At 38.9% G+C, this 12,037-nt stretch overlaps 1 protein-coding gene across 5 annotated transcripts in view; it reads right to left on the bottom strand.

The window, feature by feature from the left end:
• The window catches only part of RELCH (RAB11 binding and LisH domain, coiled-coil and HEAT repeat containing), a 77,303-nt gene that overhangs the window by 46,532 nt on the left and 18,734 nt on the right, over nt 1–12,037 (bottom strand). For 4 of the 5 annotated variants that reach the window (XR_006103406.1, XR_006103407.1, XM_042462073.1 and 1 more), the window contains exons 3-8: nt 6,540–6,611; nt 6,367–6,422; nt 6,050–6,163; nt 4,882–5,082; nt 4,696–4,787; nt 1,475–1,768 (exon numbers count right to left, since the gene is read on the bottom strand). Coding sequence is in view for 3 of the 5 variants with exons in the window: in XM_042462073.1 (XP_042318007.1) it covers nt 1,475–1,768; nt 4,696–4,787; nt 4,882–5,082; nt 6,050–6,163; nt 6,367–6,422; nt 6,540–6,611 (829 nt within the window). In the remaining 2 variants the exon portion in view is untranslated. The remainder of the gene's footprint in view (nt 1–1,474; nt 1,769–4,695; nt 4,788–4,881; nt 5,083–6,049; nt 6,164–6,366; nt 6,423–6,539; nt 6,612–12,037) is intronic. The other variant, XM_042462075.1, reaches the window with a different exon arrangement.

Here is a 12,037-nt window from a genome sequence, read left to right as displayed (position 1 = left end):
AGTACAACATTTTTCTGCTCAAAAGAATTTCAGTGGCTACTTTAGTGGAATTTCCTGGGTCTAAATTGGTGAGGGGCCTAAACATATGTAGCAAATGCCTCCACATCATCTTTAGAGGTCATTTGGCAAGATTTTTTTTTATTTTGGAGAGGAGGGTACACTGGGAGGCAAGGCCCAAATGCAGGCTTCCAATGTTTCATCTAATGTGGCCCTCTAGCCTTCCACAGTTAACCATGCCTGAATTATGCTGCAATTATTTGTAGTAAAGGCAGGTATAAATACAGTGGACCCTTGTTATACGCTGGGGTATGGTTCCAAGATCCCCTGTGTATAACAAAATCCATGTATGCTCAAGTCCCATTAAATATAATGACATAGCAAAATGGTGTCCCTTATAAAACATGGAAAATCAAGGTGTGATATTTGAAATTTATACTTTTTTTAAACATTTTCAAACAGTGTATGCTTGAATCCATGTATAAAAAATCCGTGTATAAGCAGGGCCAACTGTAAAGACGATGATGATGACAGTAAAATTAAATGTGGTCAACTACAGTGTGATCGACTGCTATCCTTGCTTGTGAATTTGTTTGTAATTTTAAATTTCTCTTTGTGTGTATGGAAATGTTTTCAATGTAACGAAATAAGATCATAGCCCAAATCAATGTGATGTTACATGGTAAAGGTGGAAAAGGAAAAAAGAGTACAGTGTGCCTTTTTTTTATGCAGAGGATCCGTTCCGGACCCCCTGCGTAACAAAAAAGCATATGCTCGAGCACCATTGAAAGGAATGGGACTCGTGCATGGTGCGATGGCGCGGCGGTGCGGTGGCACAGGTGCGTCGTGGGCATGCACCCCATTACTTTCAATAGGATGCACCGCCCCTTGCAGCTTTCAGCATATGCTAAAGGCTGCATAAAGTGCGTCCGCGTATGACGCGGTGCACTGTTCTACATGGAAACCAGGGAATCTTTTCCACAAAAAACTAGGGTCTCAACATATTTGCAGCTAACATAATCTGCTTTGTTCTTTAGCTGTGATACAAAAACAATTGTATAAGAAGTATCAAAGTGCTGATGCATCTAGAACCTTCTGGCTATCAGTTCTGCTGGGGAGCCATAACTTTAAAAAAAAAACTAAACAGGATCTACTAACTAGCAGAGCTAGATAGTCCTTAAATGTGATGACTACAACCAAGCTGGCACCATGTGGAATTATCAGCACCTCAGGTTAAAGCAATATGCACATGCAATTCTTTAAATCTAACATACAAATGCTATAAGTGTGGGAGGATGGAACGGAAGAGCAGACAGCTTTCCTCTCCCACCTGAAAAGAAAAATAATCTTACCAATGGTTCTACATGTTCAAATCCTCTATTCAGTTATTTAAACCACTCTATATAGGAAGTAAAGCATTAAGAACTTCAGTATTAATATTCTTATACTATAATAGAATAAATGTTGTACCACTAACCTATTGGGTTTGTCGAAGTGCACAGCAGCTTTATTTGATGGGGAACAAGGTGGAAGGGTCTCTTTACAAGGGAGAGATAATTGAGTATCGTCTTGAAAAGTCCTTGATTCAGATTCTGCAAAAATCCTTTTTTCTTCGTTTTCAGCATGTTTATCATCATTAGACGAACTCTTAATATCTAAATATCTCCCATTATCATCTGGGACTGTGAGAGGCACTTGAGTTACAGAAGACTGGACTGAGTCATATATCGCTGGAATAGGAGTTTTTTCACTTCTTAAGTAATCTATTTCACTGAATGAGAGAAAAGGGGGAAAGGTTAGTTTGGAATTAAGAAAAAGATTAACCAATAATAAGCCATTTTTAGTAACTTATGATATATATTAACAGCAGTTTTTAAAAACATTGTTTCAGGCCAGGCACGCTGCCTGTTTCATGAAGTTAAGAGCCTATGGAAAGTGGCACCATGGAAAGGGAAAGCGTTATTAATTTAGCCACTTCTGCCCTGCCTTGAAAAATCAAATCGGGAAGAAAATTATACAACATCTTACATCATGGCAGAATTCAAAGACACAGTCATGTCAGTCTGGATTAGTATGCAAAGGGATATAGTAGCACCTTTGAGACTGAGGAAAACATTTGTAGCATAAACTTTCTTAGACCGAGGAGCTGTAGGTATGTAGTATGGATGATTCAGGCCAATAGAGTCAGTGAATCTGGTCTGATCCCAGCCCCAAAGACCCTTAATCCTGTCCAAAAAACAAAACAAAACAAAACAAAACAAAACTGTCTGCTTTTCTAAAACTCCACCGTGGCAGCCATCAAACCAGATGGCCCCATGCACCCCTAATCTGCCACCACATCATCTCTGAGGATACCCACCATGGCATGTGATGTCAGAAGGGGGTGCCTGGCCACGTTGGTGTAGCCAAGTGCCCATTTCTGTCCATATAGGCTGCAGTGGGGGCCTTCAGAGAGGATGCAATGGCAGCAGCAGGTGAGAGGTCTGTGCCATTAGCTCCATCGTGTGGTGTGGGCATGTGACTAACTGCCCATTGCCATGCCAGCCCAGGAACAGACCTGGGTTGGAACCACAAACAGGATACCATGGGGTTGGTTCATGGTATCTTGTCCATCTGTTTAGGCCCAGAAACTACTTCATATATTTCTGAAAAGAGAAACAGCAGAATTTGGAGATATCATACATACATACATACATACATATATATATATATATATATATATATATATATCACTAGCTAATACCCATGTCTCATGAGAGTTCTCTTGCCTGTTTTATCACAAGTTCTTTCTGGTTCCCACTCAGCGCCATACTACATACCTAGTAATATGACATGTTCTCCCACCAACATTCATAAAGCTGAACTTGCTATCCTCATCAACATACACACAAGCTTTGCATTTCTATTACAGTGGGCCCTCGGTATCTGCGGATGCTCAAGTCCCATTGTTCACCTCATGCTTTCTGCCTCCCTCCCTGCTTTCACCTGTGGCGGCGGGTGCCAAGGATTTTCCCTCTTCTGTGGCTTCCTCTTACCTCTTCCTTGCTCTTCCTCCTCCTCTGCAGCTTCCTCCCGGCTCCTCCTTCTCCTCTCCAGCTTCCTCCTGCCTTCTCATCTGCAATGCAAGCTTGCTATCTGCGGATGCTTAAATTTGTGGGTGCTAAAGTCCGCATATACAGAGGGCCCACTGTACTATTCTCTCTTTTTCTCTCTCTCTCACACACATTAATAGGTACAAATGTCTGTTCATAAACACTTAACTCCATGTATCTGATGGCCCATGAAAGCTTACGCTATAAACCTCTATTCTCAGTTAGTCTCAAGGGTTCTGCAATATCCCTTTACAAACATATCACAAGGTCTGAGTAAAAATTACCTACTGGAATAAAATGGCCTTAGGAGCCTGTTTAAAGTCAGGCAAGGAGAAGGCCAGATAATCTTCCCTTGGGGGACTACTGTGTAGTTTAGGCTGACCTTATCTTCTCCTCACCAATTGTACATCTGCCAGTAAAAGGATGATCCTCAGTGCAGTCCTTGAGCAGGTTTATGGGGACTGAGTCTCTGACCTTAAAGACCAACGCTTGCACCTATTATTGTGGCAAGAAACAATTCAGCAGTATTGGCTTTATATACCTAGTTCTACCAATTCAAAAGAACTCTGACCAGAGCAATCCGAGTCAAATGAATTTTTCAGTCTTTACTAGAAATCCAACGTAGAATAATCCAGCTTGGAAATGACTAGGGCATGAACAACTAAAACTAGATCAGGTTTTTTTTTTAGGGTTAGTCATTGCTCCTAAAAGCAGATGGGGTGCCTCCCAGCAACATAGCTCACCCTACCCAGGCCCTGGAAGAAGTAGCAATTCCCATTTTTCTCCCTCAGAAACTCCCATGTTGTTTCTGGCCCTTTGCGGGAAAATAAATGTCAGCTGAGACGAGAGGTCTGTTGTTGCTGCCACTTGTGGCGAAGTTTATAAAACATGAAAAAGTCATAACTGGGTAAGCTTCCCACCCCATTATGGAGATTTTTTTCACCATATGTACCCATTCTTTCCCCCCATGAACTTGCCCTTTGTTCAGAGGCCCAAATTGACTCCCACATTACATGTAAACAGCTGAAACAATGACAATTCTAACAGGCTATCATGGGGGATAGTACTTTAACATGATAGCTGGAAAACAGTAACTAGTCACAGCGATATGCAAGGTAGATTTCTGTCCCTAAGTAGCTTCATACACTGCTTGTGCCTTATGTCTTATTCACTTCACTGAATTTCAGGCCACAACTGAGAGAAAGGTTGGACTTGTCTATGCCGTCTGTTAAAATCAGTTGGACAGTAATAGTATCTTATGCAAACTTTTCATCTTAACTGCAGTGGATACTACAACCTAGGCCAGTGGTGGTGAACCTATGGCACATGTGCCAGAGGTGGCACTCACAGCCCTTTCTCTTGGCATGTGTGCCGTCGCCCCAGCACAGTTTGCCATAGTTCGTTACTAGAAAGCGAGAGGGATGCAGTACTTTGCCATAAATAAATGTGTTTTGGGTTGCAGTTTGGATACTCAGACTCTAAAAGGTTTGCTATCACTGACCTAGGCATATCTAGTAATGCATCTATCAGTGCCAACAGTTTGTCTTTTAAGAGAAAATGTTCAGTATCTAAATATGTCTCTGATCCACAATGCTGTCGACTATACCTTTCAAGTCTTCGTATTTGTTCCAGGAGAGCCCACTTCTCAGTGCTTAATGCATTAATTTGGTCTTCTAATTTCTGCACCATTACGCATTGCTAAATGAAAGAAATATGAAGGGAAAACTTAACTTGGTACACTGCTTACTTGTAGCCCATTTTAAACCTGCAAAGATGAGCAACATTTGGCTACCTCTATTGACTCTGGTGTTCCAAACACAGGAATGTTATCTAGGATAGGGGTGCTGGCCTCCAATTCATCCTCCTCTGTGCCAACTGCTATATCCACAACATCTTTTGAAGTTACTTGGTGGTTGCCAAAGTCACGGTATAGCTGTAGCAAGTCTGGAGGTTTTGGAATGTTCAGTCCAACATCATCCCACAGCTCAAAGTCCTTCAGAAATGTAAAACCAAAACATTTATTGTTCTTTTTTTCCCAACTAAGCAAACATGATATCATGGACAAATAAAGGTGGAGAGGAAAGGAGACAATTAGAAGATGTCATGACTGGTTTACTAGTTCTGCTGTATGCAATACAGTGTGCCTGCTTCATAGGTGGACTAGCAATCTGTGGATTTGACTGTCTGCAGATTGTCATGTCTCGTATTATTAAATGGCAGCTGTGAAGAGTCACTGGCAGAGTGAAATTTCCCCCAATCAGAGTTAGGCTGGCTGCAAAGGTGGGGGACTGCCTGAGGAATAACTATAAAAGGGGAGGAGCCGTTGAAAGGAGTAGAAGTGTGTCATGTACTGCTGGAAGTGCAGTTAGAAGTGAAGAGGTTTCAGTACAAAGCCTTAATGGAATTCAGACTTCTGTGTAAGGAACAGAGAGTTAAGATGAAAGAAGAAGTTTAGTGAAATATATGTGCCTGTCATTTGACAGTTGAAGAGCTAGTTCAGGGTGGTTCATACCCACCTTGTTCTGAGGGAATGCTAATTGTGAACTGAGCCAGACTTTCATGGGATTCATAGTTCTGATGAAGGGGTGTTATTCGAATTTGTGTTTAGAGAAATAAATCACAGGTTTGGGTGGAAACAAAGTCAGTGTGGCAACAGGAGCAAAGACAGTTTGTAACAAGTGAAGTGCTGTACACAATGTAACCACACAATCTGAGAACCATCTGTAAGTCTGTCTATAAATAAAACTTATATTTTATAAATATAGTTTAGAGATGAGTGGCTTGAAGTAATTTATAACTAAAAACATAAAAACTGATGGAAGTTGCCATACAACACTTATTGGCATTTGTTGAAGCATGTCCTAAACATACTGAAGAAATAACTACCACAGAAAAAATATACAGTATGACTGAATGCTACACAATTTTTTTAAAAGTATGGTACAATTATTCCTACTTACCTGATCATCATTTTCATCTGAAAAGGTTATTGATGTAAGCTTGTAACTGTTCTTTAACAAAAATTCATTGACTAAGAAGTTTAGGGCTCTTTTTTCAAGAGGTTTAATTGGTTCCTAGGAGGAAAATACACATAAGAGATTTAAGCCTCTGTCGCATTCTATTATGATTAACAGTTACTGCATGACAATCACATGTCTAGGCATCACAAAGTAGTTTGAGCTTTGGGATCCAGCAAACTACTTGCCTAGAAGTGTGCAGTTACTAGATGCAAAAGTGAAACCCACGGACAACAATTATAGCCTCTTCAACTACCCACCTGAATTTCAGGACTTGATTTGTAATTTCTCCGTTCCTGCAAAGGAACTTCATTTTCTGAAAACAGCAATACATAAAAATGTGTTATTCTCTATTCTGAAATGCATTGCCTATTATTTCTTTCTTTTTTTTTGTCAAAATATAAAAACTAAGGAAAAGGTTTATGTACACCACCTGCAGCCTGAGTCAGGTTGGCTCGGAGGGCCTGAATGGTCTCTTTTGCTTTCCGTAGTTCAAACTCCAGGACTGGACAAGGATTTGGATTAAACATACACAGGCATCCAACCAAGAATAGGGAAACAAAAATGAAATATAAAAAAGCAAGGATGGATATGAAAATAAAATACAATTTGTATTAAAGACAAAGCATGCAATCTTTATGGAACTTATGAACGCATGCAGCAGAGTTAGACTGAAGCAAACTGGTGAATATTTTCCATAATTAAAATCTAATCTTAATTAATAATTTAAGCTGTCTGACAAGGCATGCTATAGGGTTTAAGGAGAATGTTGTACCACTTTTAATTTGTTCAGAACAAATAGCACTCCCATTACAAAGCATTAATGCACACTAATATTTTTTTAAAAAACAGAAGATGTGAGAATGTAAGTGTGTCTTACTTTATGGGGCCAGGTGAATGTGATTACGCTACTATTTGCCCAAATTGCCAGCAATGACACTTATTAGTGAACAACGTACATATTATATGGAAACTGATATCACGTGGGATACTGTTTGTGTGAAGAAGCTTCTTATGTGGTCTTGTTTTTTCTTTACATCAATGCAAACTTTGAAAACACCACAATTAATGTATTTCAAAACAAGTTCTTTCATAATTTAGGAATAATGGGGTTTAACATTTATGAAGTGAAATGATCCAGTTCATCTCAAACTAGCACCTATACTGACTAGAGTTTAGGAGCGAGAGACTGTTCTGGGATTTCAGAGTAATTATAGTAGTTTTCAACAAACATTATATTGATTAAAATTAACAAATTATAATTAACAAATGAAATCTTCAATTAATATTTATTAATTTTTATTTACAGACAGGCCTCAATATGCACAGATTCTTTAGCCACAGATTCAACTACCCACATTTTGAAAATATTTTTTTAAAAAAAAATCCAAAAAACCAAAACTTTATTTTGCCATTTTATGTAAGAGACACTATTTTATTATGCCACTGTATTTAATAGGGCTTGAGCATCCATGGATTTTGGTCTTCATGTGGGGTCCTGAAAGCAAAATCCAGCAGATACCAAAGGCCCACTGTATAAATAAATATATTATTCATTTATAAATAACTGTTATACATATTTATATATCATCGAACTTAAAAAGTACTAAAACTATTCCATTACCTTCAGTGCATTTAGTTACTTTTCCTAATTACTGTGCAATTAGCAGTTTGCTAAATTTCAGAAGCAAACCATGATGTCAATTTAAGAAAAGGGGGAGGGGACACAGGGAGACACAGAAAAGGTTTGAAAGGTCCTCATCAACTCCTGCTGTAGTTAATTAGAATTTATTGCCAAATAATGTGAAATAAAACTTTAACATTATAAATATTGTATCTACTCACCCAGAAGTCAAGAAAATTTAGCAAAAATATTGACCAAAAAATCTAGGTCAATTTATCCAAAGATCAATGTACTATACTTTACATCAGGGGTAGGCAACCCTTTTGAGCCAGGGGCCGGATTGCTGTCCCTCAGACAACTGGGGGGCCGAAGCCAAAAAATAAATAATTAAATAATTTTTAAAAAATTAAATAAATAAATAAACCATGACAAATGTAGGACAAAATTTTCAAATGGAGGGCACTTTTTAAAATAAAAAATGGAGGACACGCGAAAAAATTTGCTGATTTTTAAAAAATGTTAAGATAAATGCATGTTTCTGAGGCTTCTATAGACAATTGCCCCACCATGCCCCTCGCGCGAGACGCCAAAGGCCCCGGCGGCAATCAGTGGCAGGACCAGGCTGGGGCCGGTCCCAAGGCCTCGCCGGGCCGCATCCGGCCCACGGGCCACAGGTTGCCTACCCCTGCTTTACATGTTTACAAAAAAGGAACCATCCTCTTCTCTAAGTAGAGGGGCAAAAAGTGGGAGCTTTGTCCATCCCAAAAGCACCCAAAAGAAAGTCCAATCCCCTCTACTCTCTCCCCCATGACACCACTACTGACTTTTTTGAATGCCTGGGTGGGAAAATGGCAGCAGTAGCAGCTCTTTGGCGCTTTCCCTCAAAGGAGCGGCAGCAGGAGTCATGCTCTGAAGGGTTTCTGTATGTTTGCCAGCTTTTCTGGGTTTAAATCAGGCAAAGTTAGCAGCACACTAAAGTGAAAGGCTATAATCACTGCTAATGTAGTTACCATTTTCTTTGACTATTTATCCTTTTTGACATGTGCGTGCTTTCAGCCCCACCTGTGCCTGACCTCATGCAACCTCATTCAAGCTTCATGTAGCTATGATTTAGGGTCACTACAAACAGTGATGCCTGCTGGAATTTTGTAAGTTTTTTGGCATTGTTTTTCTTTGCTTCATCTTTTACATCCTTTGTAACATGTCCCTAAGTTTTACCCTCAACTTATTCATGGGTTATATCAAAATCCATATGTTTCCCCCAAAAACCCGTCATTGAGGTTGACTTACAGTCAAGTATATATGCAAAACAAGGAAAATTTGGTTACCTGGGATTTGCCTTTTTTCAATGGAATCACTGAAAAACTTTATATTGGTCAAAAAGGATGAATTCTAGACTACTAAGCATAAAAATTGATAATTTTTTTAGCTAGATTATTTACATGGATCATTTAACTTTTCTAAGATGTCTACAGATAACCATACATTTATGATGGATTTCTGTATTATATGAATCATGAGAGCGTATGGAAAAACAATTCACTCAGTTTGCATTTTACTTCTTCAAAAACAGAAGGGGAAGTTAGAGTACATCACATCTACTACATGGAAATAAATTGTTTGATGCACAGAATTTTACTGCAGGAATACAAAAGCACAACTGAGGATTTGATGAGGAAGTGTGAAAAAAGTCTGTAGAAGTCAGCAATGCTGATCTGCAAATATTTCTGTGCAACAAAGTCTGAAAACAATATTAAGATATACTAATTCATTCTCTAAAAGCAGCCAGCATTAACACGATTTAGTTAATGTTGGTTTTTATTACACTATTCAGCTTTAGAAGAATTCAATCTAAAATCAATTTAACTATGATGAGCAGGTCTTCTTTAAAATACATAAAAAATAGATAGTTACAGAACAATTGCAGATCAGAAATGCCCTGCAACATGGTGATAAAATGTTTTTTAAAAATAGCAAGAACACAAATTGTAGAGCAGCTCAGGAATTCCAGTAAGAAAACTAAATTTCAACAGCAAGACATATCACAAATGGTACAGAAAGCCAGAAAACCCATATCACATAAACCCATGTCAGACGGCAAAGTATTTCCATTTCCTGATTATGACATTCTGACCAAAACAATAAAATTGTACTTATTTTTTCCAATAACACAGTTTACTCTGCTGCATGGTTTCCCAAGATAATTCAAGTAATTCATGAGTATACCAAAACCTTCTTATGACTATAACAGAAACAGTTTGATCTAGACTAAGTTGGTTGCACTTAGACCCCAATGACATCAATTGCATAAGTAAAAATGTGATTACCCCACAGGTTCTAGTTAGGAAAAATGAGCTAAAGTTCTTACTAAACACAGTGAAGCTATTTTAATTCCTATTTGGTAAAACTGTGATAAGGACAAAGCAGATCCTCTTTTCAAAATCATGGCCTTTACTGTTGCATTAGGTCTGACTGCAGTCCTAGGTTAAACAAACCATAGACAATTATACCCTGCTATTTCTTTCAGCATTAGGATATATCTGATGAAGTTAGATCTTATCCAAAAGCATTTGTGCTCCAATCAATTTGTCAGGCTGGGATACAGTAAGCCCTTTGCATGGGTACTTCATCTATCATAAATCTCTGGCCTCCACTAATATCCATCTCCTTTTGCAGCCCCCATCCCACATCTTAACTCAGACTGAAGATTTCCCTACCCTCAGAAGCAGCTTTGGAGCATGTTGGAGGGGCTTTCGTGGGAGGCAGAAGATTTCTATTTGTCATGTATTCAACTTACATGTTTTAGAAGAAGCCATCAAACTGTATTGGAATTGCACTACATCACGCAGATGTGGTTATTGCTCTAGAATTTGTAGCAAAAACCAGCCTCTAAAATAACATATCTTCCTAACCATGAGAGGTAATCCATGCCCACAGTACTTCACAGCAGCCATTTTTCTATAACCAACATCTGAAGTCTCATTAACAATGGAAGCAATTGCCTTTTAAAGTTATATGAGATGAAGAGGAAAAACATTATAGTATACATATATTACAGTACATTCTAGAGGAAATCCATTGATTGCAAGGGGCCATATTACTAAACTGTTAAGCCTTAACAGTTGGCAGCCTTCATAAGAAGTCACCTTGGTCTCCAATGACCCCCCCTCCCACAGCAGAGAGAAAAAAGCATACACAATGTGTGTGTGGAGTGTGCACCTTGTTTACTGTGGGAAACCTCCCAGAAGTGCTGATCATCATGTAAGCAAGGTTTTCTCTATGTGCCTTGTTTTAAAAACAACTGTGGTTATATCCTCTGGTACCAAAGTTTGGTGCTATGGTTGTAAAAAAGCAGACATTTCCCTTTAAGACAAGATGCATAGGGAACATGCACCCTCTTTGTATGGTCATTAGTGCTTCTTCTGGGGCTTTTCACAGCAGCAATCACATTTTAAACAAGGTATATGCTTCCTAAACATCTTGTTTTAAAGCAGAGGCTGACTCCCCCCCCCCAATATCACTGAAATTTGGGAGAATGTACCAGGAGCGTGTCCTCAAAAAAGGTGGAGGCTACATGTAACGTGCATGCATGAACTATCAAGAATGAGCACTAACGAAAGCACAACTATTGGAATCTGTTATGAAAAAAGAAGCTATATGCAAAAATTGTTGCTTTTAAGCATTTATATGTCTTCTCATTTGAAATCATTTTCAAACAATGTTTGCAGAAAACAAATTACTGAAGACCATGGAAGTCATTTGTTACATAGACTGAGTTTGCATGAAGCGACTGTTTTGTTTTATCCCTTTGCGATTCACATGTATATTTTAAATCTTGTGTCATGAGTGTGGTGGTTGCTCACAAAATGGCAGTCTACCAGTACCATGCTGGACTGTATGCTACAACACACTCATGTAGAGAAAGGAAAGAAACATGCAAATCAGAAAGAGCCAGAAAGAGAAGAATATCCCCTCTCACATATACAGACTAAGAAGGGAGAAAAAGGGAGATGTGGTATGATTTAAGACCTCAATCCATTATCCTTAGTGAAAGAAGACTCTAAAATTAGAAGGTTTCCCTATATCTAAAGGAGGATGTATTACTTGGATTTCAAGGACTCTAGCCATGTAGGCACCAGCACACCACAGCCACTTCCACATTACTGTGAGGTTTCTGAAACTACCGGACCCTTGGAAAGGGCCAGGTTTTCATCAGTATGGTGAAAGAGCTACCGGTAACTACTTTAAAAGAAACCTGAACTATACAGCCTCAGACAGGATCTGGATGCAGACAAGTATGTCTGACT

The sequence above is a fragment of the Sceloporus undulatus genome, chromosome 4, assembly GCF_019175285.1.
Source record: "Sceloporus undulatus isolate JIND9_A2432 ecotype Alabama chromosome 4, SceUnd_v1.1, whole genome shotgun sequence".
Lineage (NCBI taxonomy): Eukaryota > Metazoa > Chordata > Lepidosauria > Squamata > Phrynosomatidae > Sceloporus > Sceloporus undulatus.
The sequence above is the reverse complement of the archived record's forward strand: the minus strand, read 5'-3'. Positions and strand labels throughout refer to the sequence as shown.